Source organism: Poeciliopsis prolifica, unplaced genomic scaffold (genome assembly GCF_027474105.1).
Source record: "Poeciliopsis prolifica strain line A6 unplaced genomic scaffold, Auburn_PproV2 SCAFFOLD011, whole genome shotgun sequence".
Taxonomy (NCBI): Eukaryota; Metazoa; Chordata; class Actinopteri; order Cyprinodontiformes; family Poeciliidae; genus Poeciliopsis; species Poeciliopsis prolifica.
Window position 1 is genome coordinate 1,368,072 of NW_026562386.1, and position 15,063 is coordinate 1,383,134.

A 15,063-nucleotide genomic window follows, 5' to 3' on the forward strand; every position below is an offset into this window, starting at 1 on the left:
TGTACTCACTGGAGGTAGAGAAAAAGTCCTTCGCAGATTCGTCCCATTGTTGCGCTGATGAAAATGAAGCTTGCAGTAGAGTTTTCCTGCAAAAGTAAAAAAAAGGAAAAAAAAAGTAAAAGATGGTTAAAGAAAGTTGATCATAATAAACCCTGAAAAAAAAACACACACAAAGACTGGTACCTTCTTCTGAGTTGAACGCATGCGCTCCCTGTGGGAGAGAGCAGTTGCAGGTGGAACACCGGAAACATTCCCGGTGGAAATAGACCCCCTCAGCACAGACCCTCTCAACCATGTAAACACGCTTGGAGCAAGAGTAGCACTTGTCAGCCGACTGGGAAAACGTCCTTCTTATCGAACTTCCCTGTAAAACAGAAGTAGCAATTATTTCACATTTTTGGAGTCGCTAACATATATGTTAAAGGAAGAGAGGTCAGCCATCAGAGGATGCTCAGTGGCTCTGCAGGGTTCAGGTCTGATGCTGACGTGAATTTCTGGATTATAGCTGATGGTGGTGTTTCTCTCCAACATCTGGCTGTTCAGTTAAACAAGGCTGTTTGGGTGGAGCAGAAAAACCCACAAAGTGCCACCACACGCTTCTCCTCTGAGGGCTGCTTGTAATTAAAAACAGGGGGGAGCTGGAAGAGCACTTAAAACAGGCTCTCAAAGAAAAGCAGAACTTTTGCATGTCATTTTTATATGAAAATTATAAAACAGCAGTCATGCAGACACACCAATGCTTCTACTTAAACATGCGTCGATTCAACACTGCTTATCTCGAGATTATAAAATTTGTTGTTGTTGTTTTAGGAATGTAAACATTGTGAACACACACACTGCGTGGGAATATATATGAGTGAATAAAATGAATTCATAATTGAGAAAACAAACAAAAGCATGCTGGCATTCAAAACAAGCGTGTCTTCACACAGTTTACGAAAGTCACCTGGAGAACGTGAGGACTGTCTCCTGAGAAAAGTCCACTAAGGTGAACAGCTTTTTCCTTTATGCTCTTTGTCTGAAACTCCCTAACTTGTTGTGTTTGGGCTTTTTTCTACAAGATGACAAAGGGAAAATCAACAGTCTTCACATTCACCCACAAACAAACCAGACAGAGTACTAACTCCAAACACCTGTGTGGCCCTGAAAGAGTGTATATTATCAAGTAGAAAACAATAGTCATCCTGCATTCAGCAACATATTGGTTACTTTAATTTTAGACCTCACACAAAGCTTGGCTACAGCAGATCACATTGGTTGAGTTAAAGTCTCAGTTCTGTCATGTTCTGTTTCAGGAGTTGTTGAGTTTTCTGTAGCAATTGGATGAAAAAGATATAAATCAGAAAAAGAGAGGCGGAAAGCTAATAGATAGTCAGATGAACCTTCCACTCAACTGGTTTGGGTTATTTAAAGCAATTCTGATTGAAAGTATTTCTATGATTTACTTACATACCAGAATAGATATAAAACATCTAGACTTTCACATATAACTTTTTGTCTGTCGCTGTACTAAACTGCTGTGTGCATCTCTGACCAATCATGTTAAATTTTAATTTATTAACTGCTTTCAGGCACTGTGCTAAGCTATCACATAGAGTAATTTTCAACATGACTACAGAGTTTATATTTATGACATTATAATGTGTTCTATCTAAGCTTAAATGTTGTGTTTTCATAATCTGTAAGCAGAAAATCATCACAACCAACAGAAGTAAAAGCTTGGAAAATCATTGTGTGCGTATTTAATCCATAAAACGTGTTTCACTTTGTGATGGAGTTGCTGATGATGATATTTTTAATAATATTACAACAGTTGTTATAACAGTGAAACCCAATGTTCACTAGTTACTACTAATGTGATGTTCCAACAAAGCAGATAAACAAGTTAAAAGATGAGGAAAAAAAACTGCATCCATCAACTGAAAACAGATAAACGATTGAAAGTTATCTCTTTGCACACTGAATGGAAAAGATCAAATTTATATTTTAATAGGCGATTTCTTAACGTGTGCAAAAAGTCTTTACAACATTTTAAGATGAAAAAGGGAGCAAATAATAATAATAAAAAACAGTATTTTTTTTTAAAAGGAATGATTTCTTGGCTTTCTTTTTTTGAGGAATAGTTGCATAAATATTTCAGTGAAAGCAAATTAAGAAATGTTGGTTCCACTGGTACAAATTGCACTGACAGAGGCAAACATAGATAAAGTCTGCCAACATGTCCTTACATGAGGAGCTTTTGGCTGTTGTAACTGTAAGAGTAAAATAAACTCGAGCCAAGTTTGTTGGCCTGCTCCGCATTTCTGGAAAGCTGGATAATTGGGGGCTGACTTCATCTGACTGCATGTTACACAAGCCAAAATGTATAATGGGAACATAATATGCAGTCATCATTCACTCTGGGGCCTTTTTGGGAATCGGAGCGTGCAGCACAGAGGAGAAAACAGACAGGCAAAGCAGGAGAAAGTGTTCACCTCAGATGCGTGTTCGTCCACCTCTCTGAGGCGATGCAGAACTCTTGTCATGAAACAGATAGCAGAGCGGCAGGACGGAGGAGATGTGGGGGGCTCAGGACTCTCACGCTCAGGCTGGGGCTTCATCTCAGTGAGAGTTTGATCGACATGTCTGAGCTTCACGACTAAAAATGGATGCAGGGGCTGAGGACGGAGTTGGGGTTTTGGCAGAGTCTTTGGAGGAAGGTTGGCTAACTGTTCAGCCGCTTTTCTGATACTTTTTTCAAACTGAAAGGTACAGTAGACATAGTAGCTCCTATAAATCCACATCTAAAATCACTGAGTGTGTAGATTATTAAAACATAAACAAGCAGGTGGTTCTCTACAGTCACAAAAAGCTGTATGGAAATTGATCAAAAATCAATATGAATTGCCAATGTTTTAATTGTGGAAACAGACACTGCTATCCTTGAAATGCATTTCAGGACATTTTTCCTGATTGTGGAAAATCAGGAAAAATGTCCACAATTGATTCAGTCTTTATTTTCTGTTTGGGGTTATTCTCCAATGACAAATATATATATATATATATATATATATCTAAACAGATAAATCTAAATATTTGATTTCATGTACTGATGAGTGAACATAATCAAAAGATTAGAGACTTTTTGGGGGCTGTTGTGCCACTTGAATGTACCTGTGTCACTGAAGAAGGCTTAGGTGGGACCGAAGATCTGATCGTAACAGGCCGAAACTCAATCTGATTAAGATTAGGGACCATCAAGACCGTCTCACAGTCTGACTGCACGAGGTTTTGAGGAGGATTGGAGAAATGTTAGTGAAAAAGTGCAGGAAAGACAAAAGAGGAAAAGAGTCATGCTAGAAATAAGAGTTTTAACATTTGAACGACAGAGCACAGTTTAAGATTTTGCAATTAAGCAACTGAGTTCACGATTAGAAAATAACCTTAAATGTGTAAAAATGTATATCAGACGCTCAAATTCCCTAGAATGAATTTTAAAACTGTGTATTCTTAAATACTTAAATTAGTTACACAACAGCAAAAACATTGGAACACATCAGACATGTTATATTGTTTTACCTGTGTTTTTTGAAATGTGTAGCTGTTCTTGTTTTCAAACTTGGCCTGTAGCTGCGAAGCCATTGAGCGAACTTTGTTTTCTTTGGGCTCCCGTTCGTGTTGGTCTGAAGACCCATTACTACGTATGTTAGTGGCCTGAAGAAGAGCAGAGAAAAACCCCCCTCAGAAATACAGTAAAATAACAAAGTGCATGTGCACTTATACACCAAACATTGTGTTCACAAACCTCCTCCAGATGGAAGAATCTTCGCCTCCTTTTGTAAACAGAGTCTGTACCGTCCGACTTCTTCTCATCCTGAAAACGGAGCACAGCGGAAAAAAATGACACCCTGCCGCAGCGCCTCATTCACAAAGAAAAAGCCCTGAGCAAACACACCAGATGCTTTTTAATGTGGACGGACACATTTAAATGAAAATGAAAAAAATAACACAAATCTGTACAGTACTGAATTGTGATTTGTTGCTGGAGGAAAACATATGCAGCCTTTTAAGCTCTGTATGTGAGGGACTTGCTGTTGTATCGTTTCGTAATTATAAGGTTCATAGTACGAACATAAAACTCCACAAGAGAATTTCACAACATCTAACATGATCCTGACAGAATGGATTACCTGAATTATTTCAACCAGCAGCATTCACTTATTACTTATCCCTTTTCTAACATGCGTGTCTTCTTTTTAACGTACAAAGGAGTTTTGTCTTCTACCTTGAAATTACAATCAACTGCTTCAAAGTAAATATGTGACATTAACTTATTTGAGAATTGGTTGTCATTGCTCTGAAAGTAATCCATAAAAATATACGTCAGTGTTTCCCACAGATGTATCCACAATATCTCATTTAAATGTGAGCAGAAAGCAGCTATTTACTTCGCAGCATGCAGTTTGAGACGCAGGACGACCTTTCTGAGGGTTTTATTCTTTAGTGGATCAACCAACGATGTAAAACAGGCACAATTGATGAATTCAAATGCAACTCAACCACTGAATAAAATAAATCAATATGTAAAAAATGTACAAAAAGTAGAAATTAGCATAACTAAAGTTGTTTTTAGTACAGCAGATTAAACATCTCTGTTACCTTTGGTACCCGCTTCCTTGTCAGTGCAAGATTGAGATCTTTATTATTAGCTTTGACTTCCTCTGAGGGATATTCTTCATTGTTTTCATCCACTCTTCTGGAATCTGTGGTGTAGCAAGAAACACGGAGTAGAGTAAATTAGAAAAGCTTTCCATTTATAAAGCATATTGAATGAAGCAATAGGACGTGTCTCAAGAGCCTGTGTTTGTGCAGAGAAATGTTTCACTTTAAAGAGCACTTTAGTTGAAACATGCATGCAATCAAGACTCACACAGTACTTGACGGCACAGTTTCACTACACAACAACATTCTTCTCAAGCCACTACACACCAGATGCTTTTTAAAGGGCAGAACTGCAAAACGTCTGTAAAATGTATTTTCTTTTTCAAATGAAGAAACTCGGGAACAGAAACAAACAGTGAGAAGAATGTAAACTCCAGGGGATTCGAAACAGAACCACGTACCCGACGAAGGAAGAGGAGTCCCACGGAAAAGCTCGTAGAACTTCGATAAGTAAGCAATCATCCTGGTTTTGTCCAGTTCCTCGCCAGCGCTCAGGTCCAACGCAGAAGTGAAAGGGCGAATCCCGAATTCCCGATCGCTGATGTCGAAAGCTTGCTGGAGGTTCGCAGTGTGGTCTTCCTCATTTAAAGAGTCAAAGTCTCTGATAACAACAAGGAGAAACAATAAATTAAGCTAAAAATACTTGATGACACAGACACTGAACATTTAGATAAGACAGTGACATTTTTATCATAATACTCTTTGAGTTTTATAAAACTTCCTGCTACTCTTGGTTCTCATTTACCCCCCAGTCCCAGTAACCCATTTACCTGTGACCTAAATATCCATTTGTCCATCCAGAAATAACCAGACAGGAATGTGGCAGCAAGAAATAGAGACTCTTTGAAGGAATTATTTGCTGGCAAATCCTTCATTTCTGCACGTCAGGTGACTACTGCTGAGCGAGGGTGAAATAACGCTAACATGGGGAGTCAGTGCGAGCACAACGGCTTTGTTTAACACAGAAGCATATTTTTACTAAAACTTAGTTTTAAAAGAAGCTTAAAGCTGCAAAAAAAAAAAAATGACCAGTGACAGACACAAAAGAGACCCTGATGTGTTTTATGCAAATATGGTGTGTAGACGGCAGCAGGAGAAATGTAAAGAAGCGAGCAGTAACCTAGCAGCAACACAAACAAACATCAGTCTTTTTCTTTTCAGTGTGAACCTGCTCCCCTCCCTGCCGTGTGTGCTGCTGACAGGTCTGCAGATAGGAGAACAAAAACGGGACGAATGCCAGAAGTTTCTGGAAATTTATAAGTCCACCAAAAACTCCAAGCGCTTGTGCCAAAGAATGAAGGCAGTAATTAAAGAGCCGCATGGATATATTTAGGTTTGTAAATGCACTAATCTACAGTTGCACCGGTACAGTTTTTGTTGTTTTGTTTTTGTTATAAAGGAGCTGGTTTTCTCCACAGTTCCTGAATTAGACTCAGAAAGGGAAAGTAGCAGAAAGAAATCTCAATATTCAGGTTTTTTTGCTTTGTTATTTTTTTTTTTAAATACAAAACTGAGCAAAACTTTCATCAGAGAGAAACATAAACCTTCATACTGCACAGGCCAAAAGTTTGGAAGCCAAGTTAAATTTGAATAAAAAAGATCATGTAGTTTGTAAGCTTTGCAACAAATGAAACCTCAAAGATAATCAGGTATTTGTTGTGGGGTTTTTTTTGTCTTCCTTAAGTTTTGTGACCTCCTCTGGCAACAACATACCACAAGCTGTGATTTGTTTTTACTGTAGCACATAGACTGTGATTCTTCTGAGTCCTCTGAACCCTAAAGTTAAACACTTCTTTTCTGATGTTAGTGCTTCTTCAGGAATAGTTTGGTAACAACAGTATAAGTCTAGAATAAATTGAGAAAAACTAAGGTCAGTTCTGATCATGCAGCAGAATTTAGAGTTGCACAATATTATTAAAAGCTGCATTTTGCATCATATTGATATTGTATAATTTTCTTACTCTTCTTTGACCCTTTTGTTTTATCTTAATGCCTACAGAATTTTCAATGCTATGTATTTACATCTTTGGATATCAAATATACTAATAACATACAAATAAAAAAAATGACCTTTCCAAACCAACTGTTACTTCTACCAATCAAGTATTAGGATATTAGAAAGTCTTGCGAAATTTGACATGCTTAACTTTATCACCTAAAAGACGTGGTTAAATTAATGCTTGCCTGCTTTTCAAACTATGCAATAAAAATTTAAGAGTGGTTTAAAGTCCAAAACCGCAGCCAAAGCTGGGGCTACGTACATCAGCTGGGGTTTAAATCTGTGAATGAGGGCACACAGGGCGATGCCACTTCTCCAAGACGACGCCAGGTCTGTGATGGAGACATTCCTGTAGCCCTCGGTCTGTTTCTGGCACCAGGACAGGAGCCGCGATGGCCGGATCTCAGACTCTGCAGAAGAAACATGAAAAAAGGAGAAAAAAAATGTTAGAGAGACACGGATCAGAAAATTACGTAATACCAGGGTAAAAGGAACAGAGCGCTTATAAATAAGGAAGTGAAGCCTGAGGTGAACGTATGTGTCAGAAACTGATTGTTCAGGAAGTGTGAAGAACGTGTTATTTATCATCAGAAACTGTAATATGTGTTTGTCTGCCATTTGTAAATAATTCCTCCTTAGACTAAAGTTTATGCATATTATTATGTAATTATGTTTAAATAGGAGCCAAACAAAGACAGAGAAACGATAGCAACATTCCTCATAGAATCCCTCTAAAACAGAGCAAGTCTTATCAGTAAAATCACCGCCCTGAATAACAGTGAGGTGAGTCAGCGGCTGCCGGTTTGACTCCTCTTACATTTACCTCGTCTGTAGAGATTGACAGGCCGTCGTATGGTAGCAGCACGCTCCAGGGAGCAGGAATTTAGCTCTCCAGTGACGTACAGGTGACGCACCTAAAATAAAAGACACATCATAGTAAAAATATGTCCATGTTTGGAGAGTTGAGGTTAAAGAAAAAGAGCTTACTTGATGAGGTCTAACGCATGAGGAGTTGAGGTTGGGGAAGCGGGTTGAAGGGTCTATAGTGTACTGGTCAAAGTTTTTGGCAATGTTTTCAGGAGTAGTTTGCGGTAGAAGTCGGTAAATACTCTCCCTAAATTACACATAGAAAGTAATTGGTTCATTTAGCAAAGATGAACTTGGCAGTAGTCAAAAACACCATGAGAAAGTTTCAGACAGAATGCGCATGCACCTTTCTGCCAGAACTTCCAGAACCGTCCGGCCTTCAGCCCAGCTCTTTACCATCCAGGCCGTATCAAACGCAGCCAGGAAACCTCTGGCACAACCAGTCCCCATTGGCCAGAAGGGCTGCAACAAAGCAAATCCATTAAATACTGCATAAAGATGTGACAAAATACAACTTTTCAACTTATACTTGTTCATTCAGTGGCATTTTGACATTTCCAAGAAGTAGTAGGGAAGTAGTAGGGCTTGATTTAGAGTACCGAAATATGCAAAACAAAAATGCTCTTGATGCATGATTGGGTGTTATTTGTTAATGATGTTTCAAGAAGATAAATCATATTTGATCACCACACCAAAAATGATGGATTATGATACCATTCCTATGGGAAAAAAGGAGAAGAGTAAAATCTTTTTATTTTTAAGTTTTCAAGCCTGTCTGAATTTTAAAAATGTGCTTTTTCTCCTCCAGTAGTTGCTATGTTTTGCTTTGCCGTGTCACATACCATAGATCTGACTTCAGAGTAAATATCTCAGACATTTTTTAATAACCATTGCGTGTAAAAGCAGACAGACTTCCTGTACATGTTCCTGCAGGCAACTGTAACATCTGAAAAGCGGCACAAAAAAACACTACATGAATCTGCTGACGACAACAGGATTAACTGAGGGGGAAAAAATTAGGTAAACCACTCACAGGCGGGCATATAAAAGACCCCACCCTCTATTTTAGAGACATCACCCCAATTTATCTGGCAGAGATCATTTCAGACTCAAGTACTTATAATTTAATGCATTTCTCAAGCTCTCAGCATCTGAAGTCAGCCTGTTTTGCTCCCTTACCTCCAGCAGACTGTCACCAACCAGCGCCACCAGCAGTTGGTGTCCGGATCTCTCCCTGACCAGAGCGGCGTTCTCAGACGCATGCATGCTTGTGAAGTCAAACATGGCCACATCTGGCTGCCCGCAGTGATTCATGGCGTAATCGAGTGTGGGAAGTTGATAGTTGGTGCCAAAGTCAGCAGCTTCTCGGGCGTAGCTCAGAAGGGCTTCCTGGTTGACATTTTCGCTGCTCAGCAGCATCTGAGTGTCCATGTAATCCTGGTTACATGGAAATGAACAAGAGAAGAATCCAGAAAATGAAGTCTTAGCTTTGTGCCAGTCACAAGGTTTCCACATTCAGCGTGTACCGTGGTTTCAAAAGGCTACAGTTTCAAACCCACCAACTTGTTGTATTACACCTTTTGGGTAAGTTAGACACTTTTCACAGGCATGCCAAAGTCAGTCCGGTTGTGTTCCCCATGTGGAGCACAGGTTGTAACATTTCTCCTCTGCCTGTGTTTATTGTGAGCCATCAGTCAGCTGTGTAGGAGGGGGAAACCACCCAGACTTTTGTCTTGTTAAAGAAAAGAGGTTTGCTCTTTGCAAATTCAACCAGAACACACCGCAATCACGACTCTGCTACTGAAGAAGCTCCACAGAACAGTCTGTCTGATTCTGTTTCAATGATGCTTGAAAACAAATACAACACCATCAAAATTAATACAGATGAAAACACGGTTCACTTACATTGATCACAACTTTTTTGTCCAGCAGACTCTGTTTCTTTGCCGTCATGACAAAGTAATGTGTGTTGTCCTTGTAATAGACAATGTTCTCCAGATCAATGCCTGCAGAGAGATATCAGCATCTTAACACTTCACACTTTTACAGTTCACAAAACAATTCCCTTTAAAGGCTAATTTTTGTCAAACGATAACAATAGTCAACTTTAACTTATCAGTCAAAATTGTTCATTCATAAATCTCAAATCTCTATGTTATTTTTGCTGTGTTTTTTTAATTTATTTTCCATTTACAGAATCCCATACATTTCTAATAAATCACAAAACAAGCTAAAAAATAAATCTACACTATTGATCAACCCAGCTTGGACCAGGTGTTTAATTTGTACTAAGCAGTATTTAATCAACCAAGTTTATTTGTATAGCACATTCAGAAAGAAGGCAGTTCAAAGTGCTTTACATTATAAAACACAATGAGAAGTCATAAAAACAACCTACAGTCAACAACTGAGAAACCAGAGACAAACGTTACATTTTGACATCTGGTGCCATCATCAAGATTAAGGTCAATTTAATCTGTACATTTAATATTCTGCCTATCCTACCTGTCTCCTCTTTGAGGTCAAGAAAGAACTTCTGGTTGAAAATGAAGGCCACTCCGCTGATCTCCTCCACTTTCGCCTCCGCAGTTGTGTTCCTGTTGATGAAGTTGGCTGTGATGGCGATTGCCAGTTTACCTCTGAACTCTTTCCTTTTGAAACCTGGTAAAAACACACACACACACACACACGCGCACACACACACGCACACACACACACACACACAGAGAGAGAGAGAGAAAGGCAGAGACAGTTAACTGGGAATGCTAGAGAAAAATTAGGGCTATTAACTCATCTGTTTAAACCAAAAGCAATCCGACCTCAAACCATAATGACAGGGCATTTATTTTTGGAGAAGCACTTTAGAAAAGGAACAGAGGTCATATTCTGTAAGAAGCACATGGAGTTGAGTGAAAATAACTTCCGTGTAGTAAATAATATTATTACCCAAAGTAATCAAAAGTATTTAAATAAGATGTTTATTATTGTTTCACAACAACTTAAAAGATTTACTGCTTACAACAGGAATATGCTTGACGGGAAACTAAACAAAATTAGAGACTTATGCAAGTCTCTGCTGCATTGTCCCCAAAATGTCATTTGACTGTGCTTTCCCAAAGGCAGCAGCACTGAACACGTCTGATTGCATTTAACTGTGTTACCATAAGCAGGCCACAAAAGCAGCACACAAGCAAGCGGTCTGCAGTAAAGAAAGTAATTTCCCCTCTGGGTTCTTCATGATTACAAAATGAGCTAAACATTTCATTCTGGTTCAAAAAGTCCTTTTAAGGAATAAGCATTTGATCCAAATTAGTTGTTCGATGACAGCATTTTTAGAGAAAAACTGAAAACAGCACAGAGTTGGAGCTGCTCCATCATGAATGGATCAGCCTTGCTTGTATTTATATTTAGCAGTCCCCAGCGGGAGAGATAGATGACTTCATCCAGGCGCAAATGAGAGCAAGAGTTTAATCTTAGGCAAGAAAAAATATACAATAGCATGTTAGACTTGAATCATCCCTCATTGTTTTCTGTTTTGCCTCCAAGGAGACAGGTTTTCTTGTCATCTTTTTGAAGAGCTCTAACTCAGTGTCATTAAGTAATATTTGAAGCTCTAACAGAGGCTTTTATTTGACTTTTCCCACTCATTTTATGTCCAGAACAAACAGATCTGTGGATGAAGCTTTGCTTTTATTGTAAGTTAAACCACTTTGCTTATGTCCCCCACTTTTTCTGAAAATGTGACGTTGAGATGTTTGTTTACTGCAGACATTTCTCCTTTGTTTTGAAACTTTATTTATTTGTTGGACTGGAAAGAGTTCAAATGTTAGACAGTAATAAGAAAAAGTCCTGAAATGTCTGTATAATATACAGAATGTATATTTAGAGTTTGATAAATTATGTGCAAAAATATGTTCTTCATATTTAGTTACATTATGACTATTAAAACTTCTTATGGAGGAGATTTAATACTGAGACGCAGAGCTGTAATTATTATTATTTTTTTTCCTTTTTGCCTGCTTCAGTGTTTCGGACAATTAAAAAAACAATAATGTCAGACAGACGGTAACCTGAGTAAAGACAAATGCTGATTTCTTAATTCATGTCAAAAACATAAACTAAACCATTTGGTCATATTCTAAATGTAATTGAGTCACAGAGTCACAAAGCCTAAAGCACAGTGAGAACCATTATATCAAAATTACTCCAAAAATGCATCAATCACCCGGGAGGCAGAGACTGACTGCAGGCCAGTACCAAAGTCCAACTTCTATAAAAATATTTACTTTTAATAATCTTTCCTGATTGGACGATTCCTGCTTTGAATTAGTTTTTATCCTTTGTCAGCTATTTCAATAGTGGAGGATCTGGGAGTGGCACCAGATTCCAGTCATCCATCAACGAGTTCTTGTCATATTTAAAAGTGCAGAACACAACCACAGCTTCCTAAACTATCCAGGCCTTTTGTTTCCCTGCATCTCACCTTCCAGCGTGTTTCTCCGCCCATCGGCCCCAACCACCACATCAAACTCAAAGCCAGCCACTGGGTGATCTGCAGGTCGGATTGCGGCCCTCCACCCAATCGCTGAAAAGACAAAATGCAACTGGGAGTGTTGGGTAAATCCATGCACATATACACAGGTTTTAAATCAAATTATTCCCCCCTTTGTGACGTAAAGAACATGAGGAACATCGCACTATCTGGACTGTCCTTGTTGGACGGTCCTTGTTGTTACTTTGAAGCTTCATTAAATTTGTCAAATCTGGCATGACGGGGAAAAAATGTAACAACTGCACAATTAAAGGCTTAAATGTGGATATACTTCTCCATTTAAAAAAGACAAAATGTTGCAGCAGACGTGTTAGATGAGAGTAGGTGTTGCTTTCCAGTTTGTTGTGAAATAGTTTGTGTGTGGAAAATACCGTCCACAGAGTCAAGGGCACAGCTAAGTCAGTCACAGTGGAGCAGGAGGGATAAGTCGGGCTCTAAATTTAGCCAAAGCTGGTGTTGTTATCGCCACGTCGATATGAAAACTGAACTGACACCTCCTGACTTATCGTCCGCTAAGTTGAAGGCCGGAGAGGGATGATGGGGGTCAAGTATCCACTGTGCTTTGCTCAAATGTTATGAAACCTAAAATGAGGCTGTACATATTCTGTCTAAAAAATAAATTAGGTCACTGGTTAGTGTATTGCAGAGTGACAATATAAATAGCAGAGAATAGATCAGTTACAGGGAGATGATGCAAATCACATGACCTTTGCTATTTTGATCCGCAAGTGATTAAAAAACAAAACCTGTGCCAGTGTTTATTAGTGACTGTCAAGGAAATAAAATACTGTCAGACAAGATGTTCCCTTTTGCTCCACCAGGTTAAATGTGCAGCAGAAGCAGCAAAGCAGGAATGTAAACAAAGATCCTGCAGTAAACTCCACATGTCTAAAAAAAAAAGATAGATTTCTCAAATTGATCCTCCTAAAAGCGAGACATATTCCAGCTGTTTAGATTCCCCTCATTTCTCCATGTGAACCTCCTGTTTGAGGTGAGAATGAGTACCTTCATTTTGCTGATCTTCTGGAGGCTCCAGCAGCTTGACAAACTCCACGTTGATGTGAAACTCCACTGCAACGATCAGAGCCACCTTCAGGAGGATGAGCTGCAACTGCTGAATGCCTGGCAGAGACAGACACACGTCCATGTTTTCATGTTTGCTTTTTCTATTACGGTTGAGAGCAAACTCTGCTTGCATGCGATACGCCTGGAATGCTGAGCAGCGCCTCCAAATAGGTGGAAAAAAGGAGAGCATGCTTCACTCAACAAGGTCAGTGAACTCATCCTTTTGGAGGGTTTCAGTAACAATAAGGATGACTTTGCTTTTCAAATGTTTACCAAGCACTTGATTTTGAGACATGGCAACCTTAATGTTTTTTCAAGTATTTCTTTGTGGGTTTTTTCAACATCTAAAGAAAGAAAATAACACTTTCACAGCCATTTAAGGTTACAGAAAGGACACTAGCAACACGTTGGCTCCAAATTTCAAATTTCAGGGATTTGCAGAAAAAGGAGGACACATAATTATCTAGTTATTGTTTTACTACTGTTTCTTTTATCATCTCCCGAGAGGTAAATAAACTTCATATATCATATTGTACAGTTTATTTTGCGAGAAAACAGTTGAATCACCGGAGCGGAGTGATTTAAAAGGCCGGTTTTGTTCCGGGGAAGTCCGATACTCACTGATGTGGTCGATGGCTCCGGCACAGAACTTTCCATAGAACTTTTTGGCCCCGAGGCCCCGCAGGTCATGGATGGTGTAGGGCCAAAGATGGAGCACGTTGTGCCTTGAAAACGAATCCCTCTTCTCAATCACCACCACCTTGGCGCCCATCAAGGCAAGCTCGATGGCGGTCCGCAAGCCACACGGGCCTCCTCCGATGATGAGGCACTGAATGGAATGACACAATATGCTGGTTATTACAAACAAAGAGCTCAGTTAAATTACGAGCACCAGGGTAACATCTTTGTCATAGAGTCAACAGAAAGCTTGTTGAAACAGAGAAGGACATTACAATTGTTTATAATGAGCTCTGGAGCATTATGCAGCGCCATACATCATGAGAAGGAGTTGTACTTTACTGCTCCACTGCTGAGACGCTTTAAAGTGTCTCATTCAGGAACACTTAAGTAAGATAAACTCCTACAATCAGTCCAGTCTGCACAAGATTGCTGATGTATGTGTGATTGTATTATTGGCAAAGCTACAATGCACCAAAAGAAAACAGTTTGCACATGCTTGGAGTGATGTATTTATTAGTAAGCTGCCTGGAGACACATAATTCAGGTGTTATTCACAAAGCAGCCTCACCAAAGAAAATGCATGAAGTCAGTTTGAGGTTTAAGTGTCTGTCTGAGCATGTGCGGTTGAAACATTACATCACCGTTCGTAATGATAGATGAAAGAGGTGACGCATGTGTGTTGGCACAGTCCTCCTTTTTCTTTCCGTTTGAAGACACTTTATGAAGAAAACTGTTCAGAGATCGGGTGCATAATTATTTTGACATTTAAACCAGAACGAAGCTTGACTGCAATGCTCAGCAGTTTTCTGTCGCAAAGACTCCAACAAATTAAGACTGAATATATTTACTTTTCATTTGCTGTTATCCAACAGATAGATGCAGCAGATAGAAACTTTGACTGCTGGCATCACATATAGTTACAAAAATATAAATAAGAAATATTTGTTCTTATTAATATCGCACATGCATCAGTTCCATGAGACAATCTGCCTGCCTGCTGCTCACTGCAATAACAAAACACGTTGAACCGTGAGACACCAGCAAAACAACCATGAAAACAACATAAACATGAAAAAAAAAAAAACCACACACATCTGTTAACTTCATAGCCCAACTTGATACATTGCTCATTTTGTCCCATCCTATCACCATTTATACATTTTAGAAAAACTATGTCATGCACTGATATTTTCTGGAG

At 39.1% G+C, this 15,063-nt stretch overlaps 1 protein-coding gene across 6 annotated transcripts in view; it reads right to left on the bottom strand.

Annotated features, from left to right (window-relative positions):
- The window catches only part of mical2a (microtubule associated monooxygenase, calponin and LIM domain containing 2a), a 37,106-nt gene that overhangs the window by 6,897 nt on the left and 15,146 nt on the right, over nt 1-15,063 (bottom strand). For 4 of the 6 annotated variants that reach the window (XR_008606416.1, XM_055036713.1, XM_055036712.1 and 1 more), the window contains exons 3-21: nt 13,806-14,013; nt 13,125-13,241; nt 12,051-12,152; nt 10,073-10,228; nt 9,473-9,573; nt 8,747-9,004; nt 7,914-8,029; nt 7,688-7,814; nt 7,524-7,614; nt 6,963-7,110; nt 5,103-5,302; nt 4,639-4,742; nt 3,785-3,853; nt 3,559-3,693; nt 3,154-3,258; nt 2,475-2,741; nt 947-1,054; nt 184-364; nt 10-86 (exon numbers count right to left, since the gene is read on the bottom strand). Coding sequence is in view for 5 of the 6 variants with exons in the window: in XM_055036713.1 (XP_054892688.1) it covers nt 10-86; nt 184-364; nt 947-1,054; nt 2,475-2,741; nt 3,154-3,258; nt 3,559-3,693; nt 3,785-3,853; nt 4,639-4,742; nt 5,103-5,302; nt 6,963-7,110; nt 7,524-7,614; nt 7,688-7,814; nt 7,914-8,029; nt 8,747-9,004; nt 9,473-9,573; nt 10,073-10,228; nt 12,051-12,152; nt 13,125-13,241; nt 13,806-14,013 (2,670 nt within the window). In the remaining variant the exon portion in view is untranslated. The remainder of the gene's footprint in view (nt 1-9; nt 87-183; nt 365-946; nt 1,055-2,474; nt 2,742-3,153; nt 3,259-3,558; nt 3,694-3,784; nt 3,854-4,638; nt 4,743-5,102; nt 5,303-6,962; nt 7,111-7,523; nt 7,615-7,687; nt 7,815-7,913; nt 8,030-8,746; nt 9,005-9,472; nt 9,574-10,072; nt 10,229-12,050; nt 12,153-13,124; nt 13,242-13,805; nt 14,014-15,063) is intronic. The other 2 variants (XM_055036711.1, XM_055036714.1) reach the window with 2 other exon arrangements.